The sequence below is a fragment of the Monodelphis domestica genome, chromosome 2 (genome assembly GCF_027887165.1).
Source record: "Monodelphis domestica isolate mMonDom1 chromosome 2, mMonDom1.pri, whole genome shotgun sequence".
Classification (NCBI taxonomy): Eukaryota; Metazoa; Chordata; class Mammalia; order Didelphimorphia; family Didelphidae; genus Monodelphis; species Monodelphis domestica.
The window spans coordinates 118371236-118397404 of NC_077228.1; the positions used below are offsets into that span (position 1 = coordinate 118371236).

At 38.1% G+C, this 26169-nt stretch overlaps 1 protein-coding gene across 3 annotated transcripts; it reads right to left on the minus strand.

Annotated features, from left to right (window-relative positions):
* Positions 1–8927: 8927 nt before the first annotated feature.
* On the minus strand, positions 8928–23828 carry NEK2 (NIMA related kinase 2). Of its 3 annotated transcripts, XM_007481353.2 has the most exons (9): positions 23605–23815; positions 23095–23227; positions 20604–20821; positions 18878–19118; positions 17801–17883; positions 16803–16929; positions 15122–15341; positions 13604–13729; positions 8928–10067 (listed from the first exon to the last, which is right to left on the minus strand). In XM_007481353.2, the coding sequence occupies exons 3-9, from the start codon at positions 20786–20788 to the stop codon at positions 9841–9843; spliced, it is 1209 nt and encodes a 402-aa protein (XP_007481415.1). In that variant the 5' UTR covers positions 20789–20821; positions 23095–23227; positions 23605–23815; the 3' UTR covers positions 8928–9840. The 3 variants fall into 3 exon arrangements, with proteins under 3 accessions (XP_007481415.1, XP_001366588.1, XP_007481416.1); XM_001366551.3 differs by lacking the exon at positions 23095–23227 and having other exon boundaries at positions 23605–23826; XM_007481354.3 differs by lacking the exons at positions 8928–10067; positions 23095–23227 and adding an exon at positions 12709–12920 and having other exon boundaries at positions 23605–23828.
* Positions 23829–26169: the final 2341 nt, after the last annotated feature.

Below are 26169 nucleotides of genomic sequence, written 5' to 3' on the forward strand. Positions count from 1 at the left end.
GACGTTACTTCCACTAATGCGGTTAGAGGGTTGCTGCTGATTAAGTTGTGTGTGATGGAAAAGTGGTGTCAGTGCTTGGGGCTTGGAGATAGGAGAGATAGCAGGCTTTGAGTTGTTCTGAAGATTAATAATTAATTCTTCTCTGGGCTCCAAAGGTGAACCGTGAGTCGCGTTTCAAAATCATGAATAAATCCAGACTCCTTAGAGTGAGCATTCAAGCCCTTCCCATCCCTCTCCCTTCCCCAGACCACGTAGTCTCTCGGCTCCTTCCAAGCAAGCCTGGTCAGCCATCTCCTACGCCTCCATCATGTCTTCCTAGCCCACAATTCCCAAACACTGCCTCATCTTCCTCTCTCCACTCCCTCCCACAGACCAGCTTCCTTCCAGCGATGATAACGGCTGAAAGGTATACAACACGCTCAAAATAAGTTCTCTCATGAGGATAAGTACAATGAGTTATTGCCATTGTAATATAATATAATATAATATAATATAATATAATATAATATAATATAATATAATATAATATAATATAATATAATATAATATAATATAATATAATATAATATAATATAATATAACATAACATAACATAATATAACATAATATAACATAACATAACATAACATAATATAATATAATATAACATAATATAATACAATGTAATACAATACAATATAACATAATATAATACAATGTAATATAATATAACAATATAATATAATATAATGTAATGTAATGTAATATAATACAATATAATATAATACAATACAATACAATATAATAAAATATAATATAATATAATACAATATAATATAATATAATACAATATAATATAATATAATAATGGAAATAACAATGAGTTATTTACATTCCATCCAAATTATTTCCATTTTACAGATGAGGAAAATGAGGCTCAGGGAGGTTCTATTGCTCCTGGGCAGACAACTAGTAAATATCAGAAGCAGGATCAGAACTCGTCTTCCTGACTCCAGATCGAGGACTCTGTGAGCTATGCCAATCTCATTCCCTTTGGGAAGCATTTCAAAATAAACTCACCCAATTCTAACCACACAGATAGCTCTCTAGTTATTTTCCCAGGGCTTGGTGGAGTTTTTTTTGTTTTGCATTTAAAAAAAAATTAAAACCCTTACCTTACTGTGTATTGGTTCCAAGGCAAAGAGAGGTAAGGACTAGGCAATGGGGGTTAACACAGCTAGGAAGTGTCCGAGGCCAGATTTGAACCCAGGACTTCCCATTTCTAGGCCTGGTTTTCAATCCACTGAGTCACCCAGCTGCCCCCATGTTTTACATTTTCTAAGAGGTAATACATAGGGAAAAAGAAAAAGTGACTCTAAGGTCACACAGGGTCACACAGCTAGGAAGTGTCCGAGGCCAGATTTGAACCCAGGACTTCCCATTTCTAGGCCTGGTTTTCAATCCACTGAGTCACCCAGCTGCCCCCATGTTTTACATTTTCTAAGAGGTAATACATAGGGAAAAAGAAAAAGTGACTCTAAGGTCCTTGGAAACTCTAATGATCTGGAAAAATACAAATTTAAAAATATATAGAGAGTACTTGGCACTTATAAAGTAAATATATACATACACTACACTCTTATGTACACAGAGAAATGCCATATTAATTGAATTTTGCAACAATTCTTTTTTTTTAAGTTTATTTTTTTAACATTATTTTATTTGGTCATTTCCAAATATTCTTCATTAGAAACAAAGATCATTTTCTTTTCTTCCCTTCCCCCCCTCCCACCACCTCTCCCATAGCCCACATGCAATTCCACTGGGTATCACATGTGTTCTTGATTCGAACCCATTTCTCTGTTGTTGGTATTTGCTCTAGAGTGTTCATTTAGAGTCTCTCCTCAGTCATATCCCCTCCACCCCTGTAGTCAAGCAGTTGCTTTTCATCGGTGTTTTTACTCCCATGCAACAATTCTCTAAAGGAGTTGGTACACATTTATTTTTCCTATTTTGTAGTTGAGAAAACTGAGGCTCGAAGAAGATTCGACAAGGCAGTCAACAAGCATTCATTTTTTTGAACCGTTACTTTCTGGTTTAGTATCAGGAATGTCCAAAGCCAGATCTGAAACAAGGGCCTTCTGACTCCACGCCTGGGGCTCTCTCCACTGTGCCCTGTAGCTTGCCCCTCAACAAACAGTTCTTAAGCCGTCATTATTTGCCAGGCAGTCTAGTAGGTAAGTGCGGAGGATTCAAAGGCAAAAATAATCCCTCTCCGCAAAGAGTTGAAATTCTCGTAGGGGAAACAACATACACAACGGAGCGCACACACACACGCACACACAAGGCGAATGAGAGGCAGTCACAGAAGGGAGGATGCCAGCGGAGGCTTAAAGAAGCCAGGAGGTGGAGAGGTAAAGAGCTCATGCCTGCCCTGGGGGCATCCATCAAGAAGGGACCGAGCTTGGAGATGGAGAGTTAGGTGTGAGGGACAGCAGGATGGCCAATGTTGCCAGATGGTAGACTACGTGGAGGGGAGTAAAGCTTTAAGGGTCCATTGTCAGTAAATGTTCATTAAGCCCCTGCTATGTCCCAGGCACTGTACTAAGCACCAGGCATAGAAATATGAAAAAAGAAAGACAGTCCCTGCCCTTGAGGAGCTTACTTTTAATAGGAAAGACAACACACAAGAGAAACCTGAAAAGGGGAGGGGAGGAGGTATCCCCCAAATGTCCAAGATGAGCATAGTCAGGTGGAATATCAGAAGAGAAGAGCTTTAAAAGTCAAATAAAATTTTTTTTTTATTTTTTTTCTTGAGGTAATAGGGAGCCACTGAAATTTGAGCAGGAGAGCAATAAGATTAGATCTCTTTGGCAGCTGAGTGCAGGATGGACTGGAATGGGGAGAGAATGTCCTAGAATTTGGATCAGACCTTTCCTCCCCTTTCTCTCCTCCCCCCACACTACTGAAAATTCTTCAAGGTTCCCTATTGCTACCAGGTTAAAATGCATGTGACTTGCTCAATGGTATTATAGCTAGTAAATAATGGTGTGAATTCTGATCACTAAGTCCAGTGCTCCACCCATTATACCCTCAGCCAGCCTGCTCATCTGGTCTACTTTGTGAGACCATTTAGACTTTATGAGGTGTTTTTATTTACACACACATATTTTGTTGTTCAGTCATTTTAGGCATGTCCAACTCTTTGTGACTTCATTTGGGATTTTCTTGGCAAAAATACTTTACTGGTTTACCATTTCCTTTTCCAGTTCATTTTATAGATGAAGAAACTGAGGCAAATGGGATTACGTGACTTGCCCAGGGTCACCCAACTAATAAACATCTGAGGCTAGATTTGAACTCACAAAAATGAATCTTCCTGACTCTAGACCTGGCACTTTATCCACTGCCCACCTCGTTGCCCACTATATAATTAACCACCCTATATTCTCCAATAGATTGTAAAGTTCTTGGTGGCTGGAACCATATTTTGTCTTTCTTTGTCTCCGCAGTGCCTGTGACCAAACAAGGAGCAGGGAAGGGGTGTTCGGGGAGATGAAAAGGAATCAATATTATTGACTAATATATTTTTATTTCCTTGTTTTATCAACTAAGATCCATGTTCAACATATTATAACTGTCAATAAGCTCTCTTCTGGGAATCGTTGCACAAACAAAGTCACTGGTTGGAGCAGAACTATAAACAGAACCCTAGTTACTAAACTTGCACTCTTTCCTGTTGAAGAAAAGCATGCTGAGTTGTAAAGAAGGAGTCATGAATGGAAAGAGATCTGGATTTGGAGCCAGAATGGTAAGGTTCATAGAATCCCAGACTCTGAAGAGTGGAAGGGGCCATAGAGGCCATATCACCAAACCCATTGGCCTTTTCTCAGTTCTCATCTACCTCTCTGCAGTGTTTGGCACTGATGGCCTCCTTGTCCTTGAGACTCTCTTCTCTCCAGGTTTTTGGGACCCTTCTCTCTCTGGCTCTCTCCCTACCTGTCTGGTCACTCTTTATTCTCTTTTGCCTGGTCCTTATCTAGGATACAAGAACCACCTCTATTTAAATGATTCTCTGATCTACTTTTCCAACCCTCACTTGTCTCCTGTTCTCCAGTTTTAAACACACCATCTCAAACTGATGGCTTTTGACCATCTTAAACTCAGCACATCCAACATGGTACCCACCCTTGCTGTTGACTCTGCCACCACCTTCCTCCCCATTATCCAGGCTCCCAAAGTAGGTATCATCTGTGACTCCTCATTCTTGATCACCATCCAATTAGTTACCCAATTCTATAGGCTCCACCTTCCCATCATCTTTCCTCTACCTCTCTTTCACCTCCTCTGAGACTGTCTCCAACTGGGTAAAGGCTCTTAGTCCTTCATGCTTGGATTATGGCCAATAGACTTTGAGTTGGTCTTTCTGCTTCAAGTCTCTCCCCATTCCAGCTCATCCTCCATTCAGCTGCTAAAGCAGTCTTCCTAAAGCTCAGGACTGACCATGTCTCTTTCTCTCAATCTGTGTGTGTGTGTGTGTGTGTGTGTCTGTCTGTCTCACTCTCTCTCTCTCACACACACACACACACACACACACAAACACACCCCACTGAATTTGAGTGGCTCCTTATTACCTCCAGGATCAAATGCCTGTTTGACTTTTAAAGCCCTTCACAAATGTGGCCCCTTCTACCTTTCCAATTTTCTCTCTTTTTTTTTAAGCCTCACGAGTACATGATTCTTGCTATCTACCTCCCTTTTTTCCTTACCTCTCTTGGCACTGACAAGCAATTTCACTGGGTTATACATGTATTATCATTCCAATTCTTTCCCCCAAAATACATCCTTCTTGAGGCTTCTCTTCTCTCTACAAATCCAGTCCTTCCAGCCACTCCTGATCCTGGCAGGATCTCAAGGACCTTTCACTCTTCTGGTCACTCTTCCTCTCAGCAGCCTCTAGCTATTCAAAGTCTTCCTGGAAGTGTGGCATCCGGAACCAAACATTTACCAGAGAAGGGATCGGTGCTGGGCAGGGAAAAGTAGCATGGCTACCCCAGGAGTCTAGGATGCTGAGCCCCTCTCAATGGAATCAGCACTGACCTTGGGCCAGCAATCTCCCTGAGCTTCTGTTATCTCATCTGCAAAAGCAGGTTGGACCAAGAGACCTCTCCAATCCCTCTCACCGCTGTGATCCTATGGACCTTAGAAAAGGGGGAAGAGACTTGTTCCATGTAACTCCAAAGGAAAGAATGACTAGAAACGGGGGGAAGTTTGAAAGAGGTAAATTTCATTCAGAATAAAGAAAAATTATCCAGTCTGTTGCCTGGGAAATAATGAGCTCATGGGAGCCAAAAAAAGGATTTTAACAGAGCCTGGATGATATTTACAAAGGATTTTTGTCAAAGGATTTCCAGAATTAGGAGATTGGACTAGATGATCTCTAAGATACCTTCCAACTTTGGGTCTACTAATCTTTAATTCCTGATTTTTGTAATCCTTCCAAATATTTATGCAAAATAGAAATAGTTCTTAAATGGCAGAAATCAGACCTGCTGTCTGAGAGACTTTGGATGTCAGTATCTTGAGCAGTAATTAACCAATCTCAGTTTCTCTGGCATTAGAAATAGATGTAATTGCCTTCATTTGGATAAGAGTGCCCCTACTGGGCCATTTGAATACTGCCTTTGGAAACTTTGAATTGAAGAAATTACTAGTTGCTGACCCCTGTAGTTCTTTATCGTTGGTGATGGAAATATTGTGTCATTTGTGGGAAACTCCTTATTCCCTTTCCCCCAGTCCCCAAATATTTAACATAATAAGTCTATTCAGTCCAGAGACCAGAGATTATTTTGGGTTAACCTTTTAAAATATAAATACTTCTTGGAAAATTGAAGCTTACCATTCACATTGGTGTAAATTTCTTTAAAGAGATTTCTGTTATTCAATCAAAAAACATACTTCGATAAGTGCCAGGGGAGGTAAAGGTTTGAAAAAAAAGTCTCTATTTTCTAGCAGGGGTAACTCCCTGTAAATAATTAGGCTCATTCATGGTATTTATTTACTAAGTCTCTGAGAGGTCATCTCAGAGAGGGAAGCACCAGGACGGGTGGGGGTGGGGGGGTGGGGGGGTGTAGAAGACAGTATCTGAACTGATGGCAGCTGGGGAACCTAAGAGGGGAGGGGAGGGGAGGAGAGGACTGAGGCCCAGAGATGGGAGATAGAGGTGTGTGTGAGGGAGGAAGAAGTCTGGTTGGACTGACCTGTAGAGTGCATTGAGAGGAATGGAAAGGTAGGAAGGGGCCAGGGACAGGAAGGCTTCAGTGCCAAATAGAGGTCTTCTTTAAGGTTTATCCTAAAGATAACAGAGTTGGTCACTGTGTTTATCACTCTAATGGAGCGACTGAGTCAATGCCAAAAGACTCAACAGCAAAACAATAGCTGGGAGGGACGATGACCTCTTGGACAACATGGCGCCAGGGATCAAGGGCTGGACCTGGAGTAAGGAAGAGAGAGATGCGAAACCTGGTATTTTCTGGGTGGCCATTGGGAAAGCCATTGGGCTTCTCCAAGTTCCAGTCTTCTCCTCTGTAAAATGGAGACAAGAATATCATCTGCACGTAACTCAACATCAAATGCCTGCTGTGTTCAGCTCTGGGGATATAAAAAGGGACAAAATATTTTATCTGCTTATCGTGATGCTCAAATGATATACACACATAAAGACATATATATATATATATATAAAGTATAGTGTGTGTATACTTATATAAAGTATAACTGTGACCACCATGATTATTGCTTGTACACGATTCCAGTTTTACAGAGAAAAGCTAAGGCTTTCTTTGCAAAAGTTAGTGGACTGAGCACTGAGAATGGAGTAACAGCATCATCTCCTTAGTCTTTTATCTTTTAATTAAAATTAAAAATTTTTGGACGAGTACATGTAGAAGAGGTTTATGACATCCTCTTGTCTTAATCTCCAAAGAAATTTATATCAAGGTCTTTCATACACACAGCTAGGTAACAGTGTAGTTTAGGGTTAGGAAGATGAAAAATGTTTTGTAAACTCCCAAGCATCCCATGAGACCCTGCGCCATGATGGATTGAGTTCTGGACATAGACCAACCCATGGCACTAGCTTCTGGGGCAAGTCACTGAACCCAGGGAATGGCCAGCGCCTTCATATTCATTTCTAACTCCTAGAGGAGTCTCAGCCTGCATAGGGAGAGCTCCCACACTGGGAGGTGCCCCAGACTGTTGAGATGCCACAGTATGGTTGTTGATGTCCCAAGTTTTCCAGCTTTTCTCTGAATTGGGGGAAAGAGGGCTTTTGGAGGGCACAAAGATCTAAGTCTTCCTCCCAGCATGGATCTTAAGGGGGAGGAATTCGCTCATTCTTGGTAGATGTTTTAAGGATAAAATAAACATCTGCCTATCCCTGTCTGCAGCTTTTCTACCTAGATGAAGGGCATGCTTTCCAGCTCTTGAATTCTCAACTTCCTTAGAAGAAAACAAAAAATATCTGGTCTGCATGCGGTTAGATGATAGAACAGGAGTGCCATCTTCAGGTGGTTAACACTAAAGCAAGTGGAACTCGTGCTGCGGAATGTGCCCATGTAGAATATATTCAACCATGTCTTTGGGGTGGACAGCACTGGTATCTAGAAGGCAAGTTCTCTGAAGGCAAAGATACTACTTTTAATTTTTTAAAGGCTTCTTATGCAAATAAAGACTGGTTAAATGCTTTTTATTTTTAACCCTTACCTTCCGTCTTAGAATCAATACTGTGGAAAAAAAAAGAAAAAGAAATCAGCAAACCAATAAACCAGTGCTTGATTTATTTTGTTGATAATCAAGTGATGGAGAGTTCATAATGCAAATTAAACTTTTAAAAAATCAGTACGGTGTATTGGTTCCAAGGCAATAGAGTAAGAACTAGGTAATGGAAGTTAAGTGACTTGCCTAGCATCACACAGCTTGGAAGAGTTTGAGGCTAGATTTGAACCTAAGACCTCACATCCCTCTACCTGGCCCTCAATCCACTGAGCCACCTAAATGCTCCTCTAGAATGCTTTTTTGAAGATGGGGTCAATATAAGTGGAACTAAAGTTTCCCTCTTTTTTTCTTCTAAGCTCCCATTTTCATTCTGAGGCAAGAAAATGCCCAGAATTAGAGATAAAATAAAAAAAATATGGGCTTTTATTTGTCCACTTGTAGAACCCTCAGATGCAGAATCAGATTAACTCTATTCTCTTGCACCTATCCTTATTTCTGAACATTCAATGCCACCTTACACATGGGAGCAAGAGAGACTACTGGCAAATTGTAGGGCAAAATAAACTTTGTCTTTTCATAGAAAGAAAGATTTCTCATCGACTACTCTAGGAACTGTGGCTCCCTCAACACTGGTAATAATGGACCCATTAAATTTTGTGTATGTGTGTGTTTTACCATTATTTAGTCATTGGTTACACCATAATGATTTGGTGTCATAATGTCCTGAGGGTGGACAGCATGATTGTCTTCCATAGATCATCACACCAAGTTGCTTGAAAAGAGTCTAGTATACTTATTAACCTTCTAAAATGTCCTATTTCTTTAGATTAAAAATGATTAGACCATATTCCTGTTTCCAAGAAAGCATCATTTGGAATCAGGTGCATTTGGAGGTAGATATGTTGGGGTTGTCTAATTCATCAAGTTCTCTAGTAACGAGAAAAATCAATACAATTCAAAATTCACAACATGATTCCTTCAAGGATAGGTTCTACTAGCAACGAATTTTAGCTTAGAATGTCAGTAAAAGAATCAATGGAACAAATAACATCATCGAGCTCTTATTTATTAGCTCAACGTGCTAGTTCCTTCATCAGTGATGTCAAAACCAAATAGAGGAGGGGCAGGATCCCTGCAATATACTGGCTTAGAAAACCACATGTTAACATCTATGTTTTTTTATGTTTTTACTTATTTTGTTAAATATCCCCCAATTACATTTTAATCTGGTTCAGGCCATACTTCTGTGCCATGGGTTTCAACTGGTCTTGGGTTGTGTGTTTGATACCTCTATCCTTGACTACATAACTTCTGAATCTTAAATGTGTCTCCCTTATTTGGAGTATCAATAAATGGAAGCTTTTGATATTAAGAAAACTCCAGAACAATTTATTTAGCAATGAAGAGGATGGGTAGAAAACAGATCTCTTTGCTGCTAAACATCATATGAAGTCTGAGAAGACTTGCAGAACAATATTGTTTCAAAGGTATAGAATTTATATAACACAAGCTATGTAGGCCCCATGTACAAAGAACTCCCACTTTTTAAAATCAAAGGGAAGTTTTGGGTAAAGCAGAGCAACCCATTTAGAAAGCAGAATCAAGTTCTCCAATTCTTCCTCTTAGCTACATTTCACAACTCTCATTAGTTTTAGTCTTCAGGAAATTGAGATCAGGGTCCTATAGCCCCTCCACACACACACTGCAGGTATATGAAAAGCATAATCTAAATGAGAACTACTCCTCAAGGGTAAATTAAACTTATAAAACTTTTCACTTTCATTTAACATTATTAATTTTCTGTGTAAGGTTTAGAAATGTATTTATCATCAAAGCTACCTGAGAAACTTATTCTATTGCATATACAGATTTTAAAAGTCCATCAAAGCAAGTGTCATTTCTCAGTGTTGTTCTTAGCTATTAGTTTTTAAAAACATGAAGAACAGCAAAAAACACTTCCCGTGTTTTGATAGGATCAAACAAGGACATGGAGCACAGAACCAAGTATATCAAAGGTACAACAGTTGAATATCCATCCCTAACACGGCCACGATATTAAATCCTATCTCGCTTCTGCAGTGTCAGTCAGCGCATGCCCAGAATCTGTCTGCTCTTCAGCTGGTAGTTTTTCTCCAGCTCTGACAGGGCTTGAACACGCAGTTGAGCAGCATAAAGTCTCTTCTTCAAGTCACAGCCTTTGGACTTGCTGATGGGATAATTCTCAGAGTTCTCGCCACTCAGGATATTCTCTTTACTTTCCCCACTGAAGTGAACTTTCTTCTTGGTTAGAGATGAGGGGAAATCAAGTGGTTCTTAAGGAAAGAAGAAAATAGTTTTTGAGTTACCAAAAAGGAAATTTATATTTATTTGACTTTTTTCAACTTGATTCTCTCAAGCGACAGATTCCAGTTATGTTTTTCAAGGAGAAAACAGGATTTCAATTCATAAAATTACAAAATAAATATGAGAATGCCAGAAATACAAACCAAAAGAAAAACAATTTTTTTCTTTCCATTATTTGGCAGGCTTTTGGCACCTATTTTTAGTTTTATTTAGTCATAGCAAATCTTCTAATTCCTGAAATCAAAATCACTGACTCACCTAGAAAATCACTTGCCATTTTATTAATATTTTATTCTTAAATATTGCTTGACTTTAGGGGCCACACATCAATATATTTCTAGAAAAGCAAAGTGCCAACATTTTTATTATAAATAGAATTTCACCTTAACTCTTTTCAGAGGAAGACAGTTAAACCCTTGATGTTTAAAAAGCTTACTGTTTTCTCTTAAATAAATTCATTGGGGAACAGGTACAACTCTGAAAAGCACAATGACCAATGAGACAGTTTTAGCTTGTCACATGAAAAACTCTCATTATATCTGCCTGATTCCAATAGTTTTCCTTTATATTTCTTCTCACATTGTACTTTAGTAAATGCTTACTAATTTTTTAATGAACTTGGTCATTTCCCCTATTATTATAAAAATGTTTTATTGTTCATTTAAATGATGACAAACAGTTTTTACGGACAGCTTTGGCATGTGCATGAACAGTATTTTGGATATGGCAAGTAGTAAGTTATTTATTGAATAGAATTAATGTGCATAAAGATCCACAAGTGACATAAATAGCTCTCTCTTTAGAAGATGGTGTTAAACATTTTAAGACCAAATTTTTTTAAAGAGAAAGGAATAAAGACAACACAGTGCCTTCTCTTCATCTTTTATTCAGACAGAGTTCTATTTCTTCATATTCTGTTTCCTTAAAACCAGTATAAAAACTGTCATTTTAATCTTTGCATCCCCCAGCACCTTGCTGAGTATAAACAATGTGCTTAATTCTTGGATTATATTATTTAATATTCATAGAGGAAAAGTCCCTACTGGATAGGATGTGATAAAAGGGCAAATCTTCAGGTCATAAAATATTTTTTATACTACATATCTCATAGCTATTTCATACCCTATTGGCACAACATAAGAAAACCTAACATGTTTTAAATTGCAATTATACCCTATAGTTGGTAAATCAAAATGCCTATAAGCAATGTTTTCCTCTAATATTTCTGATTAAACAGATGTCTACATGGCCTGTGAGATGCCACAAACTATCCAAAAATTTGGGCATTTTATAAGACACAAGAGCGGACAAGTGGGAACAAGCTCTAGCCAGGTTTCCACAGAACCCTGTGACAGAGCTCCTTCGCTGCTGTCATGCAGTTTAGTGCTAGTTTCAAGTTTATTCTAAGAGGAGGAAAGCGTTCCCATTTGATATACTGATGTTATTTCATAAAACTAACTCCATGATTTTTTCTGGAATGAATTTTCTGGCACTAAGAATTGGATTTTTTCCCCCTTTGATATTAGAAAAATGGATTATCTTGAAGACAACTTTTGGAGGTAGCAAAGGTATAGGGAAATGAAGAATACTTCATCAGAAGAAAAAAGAACATATAAACAAAATCCTCAGGATTTTGGGACTCAGGAAAGGAACAAAATTCTTTCCATAATGTTCTGCAAGACATCAGATTATGCTTTGGTGTAGAGCTGATGCGCAAAATGAAACAATAGCAAAATTTGTTAAAATGGACATTTTTTTTTATTAAGTTTGACCCTAATAAAGTCTATCCTATGCCAAATATGCTGTGGAAAGGTTGACTGCTAAAAACATGCTGGGAATTAATGTGAATGTCAGAAAGTACTAAGAAACTGAAAGTTCTGAAGAAGAATCATGGTATGGGGAGAGTGCTGGATTTGGAATCAGGATGAATTAGGTTTAAATTCTACCATTAACATTTATTAACTTGTGACCCTATTTGAGTGACTTGAATGTCCTCATGTGCAATGTGGGAAATTTCACAGGTTTATTGTGGGGTTCAAATAAGACACTGAATGTAAAATTTTTTGTAAACCCTAAAGCACCATATATGCCAAATATGAAAAAAAAAAAGTAGTGTACAACACTTTGAAGACTTTTGCTTCTTATTTTTTAGTTTGGGTGTCATGGAATCTTACTTAGAAAGCACTTAAGGGGGCAGCTGGGTGGCTCAGTAGACTGAGAACCAGGCCTAAAGACAGGAGGTCCTGTGTACAAATCTGACCTCAGACACTTCTCAGCTGTGTGACCCTGGGCAAATCACTTGACCCCCATTGCCTAGCTCTCACCACTCTTCTGACTTGGAACCAATATACAGTATTGATTCTAAGATGGAAGGTAAGGGTTAACAAGAAAAAAAAAAAGCACTTAACACAACATTTAATCCAAAACCTAATTGCATTATGAATTTCTAAATTTCCATACTAAATGCTGTTAAGATTCTTCATCAGTTCAGTCTATAAATATTATGCCTTGGGCCCTGGAATTGGTCTATGAAAAGGCTTCTAAAGAGTTCACATACTAATTTATTCATAATGGATTATCTTGAGTAGTTCAGGGAAGAGACATAGTAAGAACAATTTTCCATTGCATTTTATTGGAAATTGTTTTATAAAATCACAAAATTGACAAAAATGACAGATGGTGGTTTTGCAACCTATTCCTCCCAGATATACATTGAGATAAGATGGGGTAGGCAGTGGTCAACAATTTATGTTCTCATTGATCTATATGAAGGAGCTCCCTGTGTCTTCAACAGATCAAAAATCAAATTAGGATTGGGGTTTCTAAAGAAATGGAGGAAAAAGCAAAAAAGTGACACAATAGTGCATATAATAATCACAAATCTCATTCAAAAGATATGGTAGGAAATGCACAAAGAGAAGTCAATGAAAAGAATATTTCTTATACAAAAGAAACTAAGGGGCAAATGATATTCATGGTATATAATCTGTCTTTGGCAAATACATTACACCTCAACCTCTGGGCCAACCTTAACCAAGTAGGAAAAATGCTGCTCTAGTCTACCTACTTGGTTACATACCCTTTGAAAGAAGAGGAAAGGTCAGACCTTCTATATAAAATTTAGGGTCTAATTTCCAACAACATTTATATTGTCAGCATCAAGTTTTAATTATAAAAAGGAAACAAAACCTGTAGTTTTCAAAAGGCATTCAAAATGTACATTTTCCATTTAACAAAACAAATGGGGAAAAAAGCTTACATCATTACATTTCATACATAAAATAAAGGTCACTATATCCACAACCCTAAGATGATAGGGAAAGTAATCTAACTAAATTCTGCCATTACAAGATCCTATTTCAATTACAAAATTGAACTCAATAAAACTTTGAAAATTTATTCTGGAAACTGAGATTCTGTATAGCACATGGACTATTATAAGCATCTTCACAGTAGCACCAGTTTGTGGTTTGGGGGCATAATGGTTTCAATTTGAATCTCATACCTGAGCTATTTGCCAATGCCAAAATCTTCTGTTCCTTTAACAGGTTATAATTTTTCAATAAATTTTCAGCTCTGATAAGTTTGTCTTCTGCAAGTCTCTCCCGAATACAAAGTTCACGTTCTTTCTCTTAAAAAAAAAAGAAAGAAAAGCCCAATGGTTACTAAAAGCATGTTGTATCAATATCATGTGATTGTCCATCTTTTTCTCATTGATGTTGGAGGAAGAGAGCCAGGGAAGGGGGAATAAACATGAAAAAACACCTAGTTTGTGCCAAGCACTGTGCTAAACACTTTACGAATAGGATCCTATTTAATCCTCACAATCCCTGCAAGGTAGATGCTGCCATTATCCTCATTTTCAGCAGGGAAATTGAGGCAAAGAGAGGTTAATGGCTTGCTTGGTGTCACAAAGCTAAGGACAGGTCTGAACGCAGATCTTCCTGACTCCAAGCCTAACACTATCCTGAATTATCTTTTAGTAACCATCCTCTCAGACAAAAACAGAGAGGTACAACAATTTAGCTCCAAACATCAAATCAAATCAAACAGAACTCATTTTATGCCTTCTTATAATTTAGTAAATCCTCACAGAAGAAATCTGTAACCAGAAATCCAAGGTGCCTCTGTTAAAATGTCTCTAATCTCACACTGAAACTTTACAAAACTAGGTTTTGAATTCTTTGGCCAGGTTTTACTATAAAGAACTTGGCTGCTAAGAGTTAATTTCATCATTTAGTCATATTGAGTTAGTAGAATTATTTTAGGTCAATGAAAAGTTGATATATTCTTGGGGCAGGTAGAGTGGTCAGTAGATGGAAAGCCAGGTCTAGAGAGGGGAAGTTCTGGGTTCAAAGTTGGCCTTCGATACTTCTTAGCAGTGTGACCCTGGGAAAATCACTTAACCTCAGCTGCCAATAGTTCTTACCATTCTTTTGCCTTGGAACCAATACTTAATATATTGATTCTAAGACAGAAGATATGGGTTAAAAAAAAAATATATATATATATATGTCTCTCTCTATATATATATACACACTTTCTTCCTTTCCAATCTGAAAAGGAGAAACAGGAAGCATTTTATTCTCAGTGATGACACCCTGGCTTTACAGGTACAATCAACTTCTTGGATTGATAATATCCCTCAAATATAGGAAAACTCAATTACCATATAGGCAGGTTCTATCTGAATCATCACCAGGGCCTATTCAAAGTTGGCATAGAAATAAAGAAACACCTTGATTTCAATGTCAACAAGAAATTGAGGGTATTAGAAAGAAAAAGGCTTTACTTATAAGTTTTATTCTTTAAGAATTTCCTTATTAAACAAAAGAATTTCCATGTTTTGGTGAGGAGGAAAAAGAAGCCAGTTATAGTCATGACCTAAAGTGGCATAGCTAAAAAATAAGATGTTAACCCTAAAGAAAGGGGAAATGTTGATAAGTTTGCATAAACACTCAGGGGAAATCCAAATGTCCAATTCTCCCATCCTTTCCCTTTCTGAATTAATATTATATCCTACGTTCTAGCCTTTCTTCTCTTGCTTTAATGGCTTTTTCTCTTTCCTGCAGTTGTAGCTCCTTCAATTTCAGCTCAGTCATTGCAGGGCCTGAATTTTGCAGCTTTTCTGGCTCTCCAGATCGTCGCCCCCTCCTCTCAGGATTTTTTCTTTGCTCTTCCGCTACCAAATCTGCTATTAGAGAGTTTTCCAGAATTTCTTCAACAGATGGTCGACAGTAATCCTTGAAAAATGTAAAACACACAAATAATTGTGACAAAATTTCTCTGATGAGGGTTACTTTAAAAAGTCAGATTTACTTCTAAAGACAGACAGACAGACACCGTTTTATACAGGCCTTGAATATTCGAGGAAAAAAAACAAAACTAGCCATCGATGATGAGGTTAAGTCCTAAGATGTAGGTCAGTAATGTATATGTCCCCCTTTCTTCACCATGACACACTTCCACCTTCCAAACAAAACCTCACTCTTACAACAACTTAACAGTGAAGTATCAAATGAAAGTTATTTTATTGCTTCATAATAGAGTCCCATGAACTGTGAATACAGCACTTATTTCTAATAAAATGATCTAATCTGGATGCTCTCTGATTTTTCATCATTAAGGGATGGCACTGGAGTTAAATAAGAATACCAAGCGTGACTTATGGCACCAACCCTCATTTGCTCAGATCTTTCTTCTGGGTAAAGAACTCACTCTGGATGCTAATTTTATGTACTAAAATGAAATCACCACCAACTTCATATTCATAGGCAGCTAGATGTCACAGTAGGTTAAGAGTACTAGACTTGGAGCTAGGAAGACCTGAGTTCAAATTCAGTCTCACACAGTCTAGCTGTGTGGTGACTCTGAGCAAATCATTTAACTTCTCTTAGCCTTGGTTTCCTCATCTGTAGAATGGGGATAGTATAATAGCACCTATATCATAGGGTTGTTGTGAAGATCAAATGACATAATATATGGAAATCACTTTGTAAACCTCAAAGCACTACAGAAATGTTGGCTATACCTATAATAATATAATCCCTTTTTGATCCCTTTGATAATCTTCTATCCTGACTTGAGGCAACATAGTATCCTACAAAGTCAGAAGACCCAGGTTCAAATCTTAATTCTGCTACTTCTACTTATGAGCTACAAGACACTGGGCCAGTCATCCCTCTTCTCAGGGCCTCTCTAGTATTCCCACTCGAAATCCCTGGAATTTAAACCCCAGGCAGTATCACCTTCCCCAACTTGAATCATTTTCCTACATAACCAAGTCCATTTTCGTACATTCTTCCTGACAGCCATTCTCTTTACCCCTTTCTGCTTGGGCTAAACACAACCCTCCTGGAGTGGCGGCCCCCATCCTACTCACTCCTCGACAGAACACTCATCTAAATTCCCTGTTAGGCAAAGATCAGGGGAAGCAAGTGAGTCTGAATCCCATTTCTTGCTCCCACCTCTTCCCACCTGCCATCTGTCGGGTGCAGAGCAGAAGGAAAAAGGGAAGGAACAGCAGGCAAGCCCGCAAGGATAGTTAATTTGCCAAATTTACATATGTTCTCACTTGTCTTGAATAACAGACTAGTTTTCTAAGGATATCTAATTCCAATGGTTATTCGGTACTTCTTTTTAACAAAACAAAAATAATACAAATACCAGATAAGCACATCCAATCATAACATGCTTATCCTTACCTTCAAATTTAGCATCTTGGTAATAATGTCATTCAACTCATCTGAGTAACGATAAGGAATTCGTCGGAATTTTCCTTCTCTGATCTTTTCAGCTAATTCTTTTTGACTAAAAGCTGTAAAAGGAGGCCTGAAAGAAAAAAAATTAAAACAAAAATCCAAAGAACACTTCTTTTAAAAAGATATAGATAAAAAAATGTATATGGTGGTATGATCACTCACCCAGTTAATTTCACCAATCATTTGAGAAAAGGAAAGAAGAGAAGAGAGATAATGTGATTACACCAAAAATTAGAATAAGCCATTTAAATTATAGACTGTTTTCAATTTATGAGTGAATTATTTTTCTTTAAAATATTTAAGAGGAAAAAAGATGAAGAGAAAGGACAAGTGATTTTGTTTTTCCTTTAGATACAAATTCCCCAAACTTCTTCTCTATCTTCCTGCTTCATATTTCTCCTTCCATATTCCACGATCATGGAAAAGCAACACCACTATTAATTCCAAACTTATTTACCCTTCTGTTAGATTTCAAGATTGAAATGTGAGTGACAGGAGTTTAAACAAGTACAGTATTGGTGCTACAAATTTTGGAGCTTAAAACTATTTTTTTTTCTTCTCTACCCCAATTTTATTTTTTTTTTAAACTCTTACCTTCTGTCTTGGAATCAATACTGTGCATTGGTTCCAAGGCAGAAGAGTGGTAAGGGCTAGGCAATGGGGGTTAAGTGACTTGCCCAGGGTCACACAGCTGGGAAGGGTCTGAGGTCAGATTTAACCTAGGAACTCCCATCTTTAGGCCTGGCTCTCAATCCACTGAGCTACTCAGCTGCCCTCTCTACCCCAATTTTAGACAGAATTCTTTCATGTTTTCTATGTAACATAATTTGAATAGCTACATAAAAGGAAGATCAACTTTTTGCAAAGGAACAAACTAAACCACAATATCCAATAGAAAACTCTAAAGCATCATGTTGTTGTCAACAGTTTATCATACTTACATTAAAGCACACAACTCATAGAGCAAACAGCCTAATGACCAGATATCAGACTTTTCATTATAGGACAAGCGATTCATTTGTTCCTAAAAAAAAAATTTGGAGGGGAGGGGGCAGTCAAAAATTATTTTTGCTCTAAATTCAAATATTATAAATTGATTTCCGAAATAAATGACAGGATATTTACCTGGCTAACTATAATAAAGCAAAGAATGCCAAAATAGAAATAAAATTTGCAATAACCCTCAAGCCTCTAAGTAACAAAAGTAATCTTAATGTACTATATTGTTTAAAAAGGACTGTTTTGTCCTAAAATATAGTCAAGTCAACCCTCTCTCCAAAGTATCCTATTTTTCAAGACCAGAATACTATAATCTTTCCTCCTGTATATTTGAAAATAGTTTTTATTGGCAAACTAAATTATAAATGTATGTTCTTTCTATTAATCCACAACATTAACCAAGTAAGTCAACAAACTTTCTCAATATTTATTGTAGTCTCCAGGGGGAAATGCAACAGATTTAATTACAATGGAGCAACTAGGCAGGTTTCAACACTGGCAAGAACCACATTTGGATAATTTTCCTTTACAATAGAGGATTTCAATTTGGAATTTGATACCCTGTGAAAATACCATGATTAGCCTGTATACAACCAACTTTTTATCCTCAAAAAATTGACTAATTTACAATTCTGGTGTCATGGAAAAAAAAATCTATCAACCAAAGACTAAATGTTTCTAAGTCTAATCACAAGTATTTTCTGTGAAACATGAATACAGATATGTATTCCTAATATGCTATGACTCTATTTAGCAAACAGAACTAGAATGATTACCTTTTTCAAGCTATCTGCCTTGGCCAGTGAAAGACAGTCAACAAAACCCAATTTCATCCTAAATTTCCCTTAATTTTATTTTGCATTTTATCTTTTTTTTTTTAATTAAATTTTATTTTCAGCTTTGAATGATCTCTCTCTCACCCCTCTACTTATTCCCAATTGAGAAAACCAAGAAAAATAAACAGCTTTAGTGCTTGATATAAGATCTTGTCAAAGGTATTCAGATTCTAAAATACTCACGGGAGACATGTAATATGGTGTGCCAACAAATGTTTTTGCAAAACTTGTATCATGGTTTAATATCCTAGCAAGCCCAAAGTCTCCAAGTTTGACATTTTGCTTGCCATCCAGGAAAACATTAGCAGGCTTCAGGTCACGATGCAACACAGTATGGCCACCATCACTTCGTCTATGACATTCCTTTAGGGCCAAGGTCAGCTGAGTCATTACACGGAGAACAAAATCTTCATCTGAATAATGTCTATAGCACAGAAAGGAATAAAATTAAATTACTTCAAACAGCAAAAGGCTTCTGAATTAATACCATGCAAGTGAAGAATATAATTGTTATATTAGTGCTATAAGAGTTCTTACATCTTAAGTTGTCAGATAAAATTCATGGCTAATTAATGAATGGAGGTATTATTCCTAAAATTTATGAAGAAAGCAAATTCAGTTAAATAAACTTCATTAACTTTTGGCAAATTCCAAAAGATTTCAAAATTCCTAAGCCTAAATTTTTACTGCTTCAATCCTTCTACAATATTCTCATTACACCTTCTCCTTTAAAAAGTACATGCAAAAATCGACAAAAAATTTCTTGCTGTCTCAGGGAGGGGAGAAGGAAGGGAAAAAAGGATGAGAATTTGGCTCAAACTTTAAAAAGAAACTTAAGATTAAGAACTGTTTTTTTTTCATGTAATTGAGGAAAAAAATAAAATATTTTTTAAACTATATGCTACTTTTAGTACATAAAATGACCACTCAGAAGAGCAAGTAAAAAATTATATAAGTATACATATATATACATACACACACACTAAAAGTGATCATTTCTCTTTTCTCTGTTATGAAAACAGTCAGGATAAATAAATAAAAACAGTCAGAATAAAGAGTGGTTCTTATCACATGCTTTTGAGGAAAGAAAGGCCCTGGTATCTAGGAAAGAGAGCCTGAGAGTCAAGAAAAACTAAGTTCAAGTCCCACCTCAAACATATACCAGCTTTGTATAATTGTTTAACTTTTCTGTGTTCTCAGCAACAGTCTGAAACTCTGAATTACAGAGAAAATGTCACCCTGCATTTTGTCAGGGTGGTTTCCTCATTCAGGAGTGTTTCATATCAATGAAATCATCTGGCTAGTCTCTATATCCTATTTCAAGGGGTACTCTGTTTATTTCCCAATTTCCACTTCTCTCCTTCAACTAAATAAGATCTCTCCCTTCTTTGAACCTTCTCTAGCTCTTTCTATACCTTCCTTATGGCACTTACACTTAAATGAATAGCCATAATTCAAGATTGAAGGTGGTTTTTGTCATTATTGTTTAGTCATGTCCAACCCATAACCACAGCACCCCAGTGCTGTCTGTGGGGTTTTCTTGGCAGATACTGGAGTGGTTTGTCATTTCCTTTTCCAGTGGATTAAAGCAAAAAGAGGGTAACTTACTTGCCCATGCTAGTTGAGTGTCTAAGGCTGAATTTGAACTTGGGTCTTCCTGACTGAGGTATTCATCATATACTACTTTAAAAGGTAAGACCCTTCAAGGAAAAGTCTATCTAATTCAGCTTTGTGAGCATCTAATATATAGTACCTTTTACATAACAGGCACTGAATAAATTTTTATTGACTTGAATTTACTAACAAGAAAATAGTTTACCCTGTACTATTTTGTTTTGTCTCACAAGAAAAAAAATATTTTAATAGAAAGTAGATTAATTTCTAGTTCAATATAGAAAACCATACTTACCTCTCTTTGGTACATTTTGTTATAACACTAGCCAGATCCCCTCCTTCACAATATTCCATTACAATATAGAGTGTTGTATTGGATCTATCAATAATACGGTCATAATATCTGACAATATTTGGATGTTTTAGTTCACGGAGCAAATTCACTTCAGAAACAAGCATTTGCTTCTCAGCTTCTGTCATAGAGCCATAGTCAAGTTCTTTCCAAACTAATACCTGAAATAATAATTTCCAAAAAATGTTAACTCAGTTTACTGCGTCTGTAGCATTAAAAATTGCTCAAAGGATTACTATAGTTTTTTCCACACACATTTTTTTTTTATTTTTCTGTTTAATAAATGTCATAGACAGGGAAGCAAAATTTGTACTATCAGCATTGTCTGTAAAGTGTTCCAGTCTACCAGAGGCTTTGAGCTTTCACTGTAACAAAATAAATATCTGCCATAACCAATGGACTTTTCTGACAATAGAAATATGTGCAATTATAACAAATATATCAAAATGTCCTGCTCCACACTGTAACTCCAGCAGTTATTCTATAAATAGCTGCCTACTTTAGGATTATAGGATCAACATTTAGAGATTGGAAGAGACCTTGCATATATACATACAAACACCCATACATATAAAGTGTTTTGCAAACCTTGAGGCACTATATAAAGATTAGCTATTATTATTATTATAGATGAGGGAACTTAAAGGCACATAAACTGACATACTACTGACATGCATTCATAGGCTCAGGAATTGAAACAAATTAATCCAATGGTGCTCTTTCTATTGTACTTTCTACTCCCAATTTCAAGTCTTACATACAATGAAATCTACCATACTACTATCTGAGATTATTCTAGTAATTTGCCCATTCCCCCAATACTATATTAACTTGCTGACTCTCCTCTCTCCTTATTTCAAAGGAAGAAGCTCATACATAATTTGGGGTCAGTGACATTCCTTCATTCTCCTCCATAGTGGATTATTTTACAATAGTAGCAAGAGCTGTTTTATTCAGAAATAAAAGCAGAACCCTATTTGTTAACAGTCACTACTATGAAGAGATTCATTCATTAGGGGTTGAAGGAAGTGAAGAAGAATATATATATACTAAGGAACTAGACATAATTTCTTCCCTCCTTAGGCTATCTTTATAAAATGGCTACCTAAAACAAAAAGGGAGTAATGGCCACCAGAAGTTACTATAATATTGATTAAAAGGAGTCTTAAATTCAGGTCCTTCTGGAACATTTAAGTGAATGACCTAGGTGTCACAACAGTTTTTATATCAAACTTGCCTGTTTCTGTACTTGTCCTACACTTCCTTGCCATACTAGAAATCAAGTTTTATGGTTATGGAGAACAAAAACTATGCCTTTCCCCACTCATCTTTGCATGCCTACTACCTAGCATGGTGACCCCCACACAGCAGTATTTGAGATTAGAATAGGCCTTGGAACCAATTTAGGTCAATTCCTTCGTTTTACAAATGAGGGAGCTAAAGCCCAAAGAGGGGAAAGGATTTGCCCAAATTCACACAGAGTACCACAGCTGAGATCCAAACCTAATTATCACATGTGAATCACAGAATTTAAAGAGAACTAGAGGATGAAGGGAATGGGATAAGCATTTACACAGTTCCTATTATGTGCCAAGTATGATATATTAAGCACTTTATAAATATCTCAATCAATCCTCACAACCACCTAGAAGGTAGGTGCTGTTATTATCCCTCTTTATAGCTGAGGAAATTGAAGCAGAGGTTAAGTGACTTGCCTAGGGTCACACAATTATCCCAGTGTCTAAGACCTGATATGAATTCAGGTCTTCTTATCTCCAGGCCCGTATCTCCTGTGCAACCTCGATGCTAGATAAACTAGATTATCTAGTCTAATTTTCTCATTTTACAGGTGAAAAAAATTCAGGCCCATAAGAGGGATTTGTGGCATAGTGTTGCCTAATGAAGAAGTGATGAAGGTAAGGGTGTTACACTTAGGAAACCCAGCTGTGTTGGGTTTTTTGTCCTAAACTTGTTGGATCACTGTTTCACTGTAAAACCAATCAGGTTGACTGCACACTCTTCTAGATGTTCTGACTTCTCCTCTGGTGGGTGATCAAGAAATGTTTGTTGAGATTGGTGCCTCTGAGAAAAATTGGTACTGTGAGCAGACATATAGCCAAGATGCAGAGAAGGTAAAAGACGGGAGTAAAGGGTACAAGGGAGCAACAGAATTAGCAAGAAAAACCGACAGAAACAAAGAGGCAGAGGAAGAAACAGAAAGAAAAGTAGAGGGACAGGGCTAGAGAGACCCAGAGACAGAAAGAAAAACAGAAACAGAAACAAAAAAATACATAGTCCTGTGTTTCATGGAAATGATTGTCTTTGAGATAGCCATGTAACATATATTGTGGATATTTGTATGAACGTGTTATTCCACTATTAAATTCAAAGTTTTAATGAAGGTAGACCCCAGTCACATACATTTTGTACCTACTTTGAGAGCACCGTGCTCTGTACACGGGCATTCAATAAAGATGTCATCAAGGTTTGCTTTTTTTCACAGATGCTTGTTCTAGTCAAACTCTCTCAGTAAACACTGCTTGAAAAGGGGGCCAAGTGTGGCTGGCCTGGTGAGAAGAACCCTAGATTATGAACGAGTCAGAGCTTCCTTTTACCTTAGGTAACGATCAAGGAACAAATGTCTACACCTCTAGGGAGAAACCTACGCTCTCTTTAAGTCCTAACAGCCTGCGGCCCTACTGCATACAGGTCCTTACCGCGGGGGTGGGGTGACCAAAAGGGTAAATAAGCACGTTTTTGCCCTAGGGGAGTGCTCCAAGTTCAGCGAACTGTTAGGGCCAAAGGGAGGACTGCAGTCTTTTCCCGACTTCCAGCAACACGGATCTGCAGCTGGGGTCGGCGGGAGAAGGGGGCGGTTCCTGGGCAGGGGGCCGGAAGAGGCTGAGCACACTGCTGCAGAGGGCCCGGGATTATACACTCTCACCTTGCCATCGCTTTTCCGTCGTATCTTTTGGCAGCGGCCGTAAGAACCGGTACCAATGGTGAAGAGCACCTCGTAGTCCTCCACTCGGGAAGGCATCGCCCCGAAAACCGGCCTAGAACTGCAAACCTAACCCCTCAGCCAGAGTGGAGCCAGAGAGGAGGCCGTGGGGCTCCTCCCGTGCTGTTTAACCGTCGCGGGCTTTGCCTCGATCCTTATTGGCTGGTGATGCCACCACTCCCCTTCCCTGATTGGACAGCAGCGAAATAACAACTTTGGCATCTCGGGAAAAAGGAAGTCGCTAAGCAACGGCGTCTCCGTGCGGGGTCGAATTATAAAAGCTAAGAAGGAAAAGGGGCAGTCAATCAAGTGAAGGGATGGGGCGCTGCAGTAGGCAGTTCTAGTCGGATACAGAGCCACTCAGCCCTCGCGTGCACATAGTTATCGCCTTTTCAGTCGTCTGCACACTCCCCTCTGGCCTCTGCAAACTGCCCTCCCCTCTGTCCCGGCTAATCTTGACCCTGTTGAAGATGTGACTGATGGACAGGCTGAAAGAGACAGGGGAAAGTAGGGCTTGAGCTGGACAGAATAGGGACAGTAAAATCTTGTTCTCCTTTTTTCAGAATTGCTGAGGGAAAAAAAAAAACAATAGAAATAAAAACGTATTCTTTTGGTTTAGGGCATGCGAAGCACCTCCAGTGTTTGTATTCAGGACACTTCAACTATCGGTCAAATCAAATCAAATCTTTGTCGAAAACGTACCTTGTGCTAGATAAAACTGAAGTTCAGGTACCTGAGTCCATTGCGACCTCGGTGATCTAATAGACCGCATTAAATAACTTCTAAAATAGCCTTTGCTAAGTTTTGATGTGTCTTAGGAAGGCATGAAGTGTTTCTGGACTCATAATAAAGTCAGATTTGGTTGGGAGTGAAGTGTTCAGGGAAAACTTCAATAAAGAGGAATCTGTAGACCGGGACACAAATACACGATCCCAGACTTAAAGCCTGTTTGACCTTGGGAGGAGGTCTCATCGGTGGAAAGGCTGAATTCAAAACCTAAATCTGATGCCTATTACTTATGAGGGGACAGCTAGGTGGCTCATTGGAAAGAATGCCCCAACCAGAGTCAGGAAGACTCTTCTTCCAGAGTTCTAATCCAGCCTCAGATACTGGCTAGCTCTTGGGTAAATCACCTCACTCTGTTTGCCTCAGTTTCCTCATCTGTAAAATGAGCTGGAGAAGGAAAGGGGAAACCACACTGGTATCTTTGCCAAGGCAACCTGGTAAGATTTAAAATTAGGTTTGACTCAATATGAGAGTTATAAAAGTGAGATTGTGGTCTCTGTTTATAAAAATATCATTCCTTAAGTCAAAAGTGACTGTTAGCAGCTTTTATTTACAAGGCAAAGATATTGAAAGTGGGAAATGTAGGAAAGAGATCAAGCCTTGTCTAGCCTATCAGCCTAGGTGCTGATCCATTAAAGTTCCACAACCCTGGGCAAGGGCTCCCTCCAGTCTCCATCTCCACATGGAAGTCCCAGCGCTTCAGCCAGAAATCCACCAACATAAGCCTCTTCCTTCATCCCAAGTCACTCACCCAGGAAGCCTCTCCAGTCTAGGACAACGTGACTGCCTCCACAGGTCTCCCTTTAGCCAGGCTCAACCCCAAATGGGGTCATGTAGACACAGATGAACAAAAAAAGTTTCCAGGACGTTGTTCTCTTGATGCTTCTTCTACCTGTCTGACTGCTCCTCACTTTCTTTATTTAAAGTCACAAGATTTCTCCCCTTTTCCCTCAATACTGTCTGTCTCACTTGGTGATCTTAGCTGCCATGAGTTGCATAATCATTTCTGTGCAGATGATGCCCAGATTCATACATCCAGCCCTAACCTCTCTCCTGAGTTCTAGTTCTAAATGCCTTTTGGACATCTCAAATTTCATGGTATAATTATTTTTTCCTCTCAAACCTTTCCTTCTTCCAAACACCTCTATTAATATAAAGAACAGTACTATCTTCCCAGGTTCCCAGGTTCTGTGACCTTAGAGGTGTCCTTGACCACTCACTCTGGCCAACCCCAAATATCCTATCTAGGTACAATCTGTTGCTGAATTTTATCATTTCTACCTTCACACCCTCTTCCCCTCCATTCATATAGCGACTACCCTAATTTAAGCTCTTATCACAAGTCACCTAGATTACTGTAATAGCTCTCTGATCTGCCTTTCTTAGATTCCCCCCTTCTTTAATCCATCCTACACTCAGCTGCCATTCCCCTACTCAAAAACAAAACAAACAATAAAAAGCAACCAAAAAAACCTCCAGTGAGTGGCAATTTAATTTTCTTCAGGAACAAAAATGCCTTGTCATTTAAAGATCTTTATAACCTGACTATTTCACAATTTTTCTGTTTTTGCTTTTCTCTATATCCCCACTGGGCACGTAGCACATAGAAAAATCTTAGTATTTGTTCATAAACTAACTTGAGTCTCATTTTCTTCATCTTAAGAGTCAATAAATCAGACTTTCCCTCAAAGTCAGATTCTATTCATAAAATGAAAAAGTTGA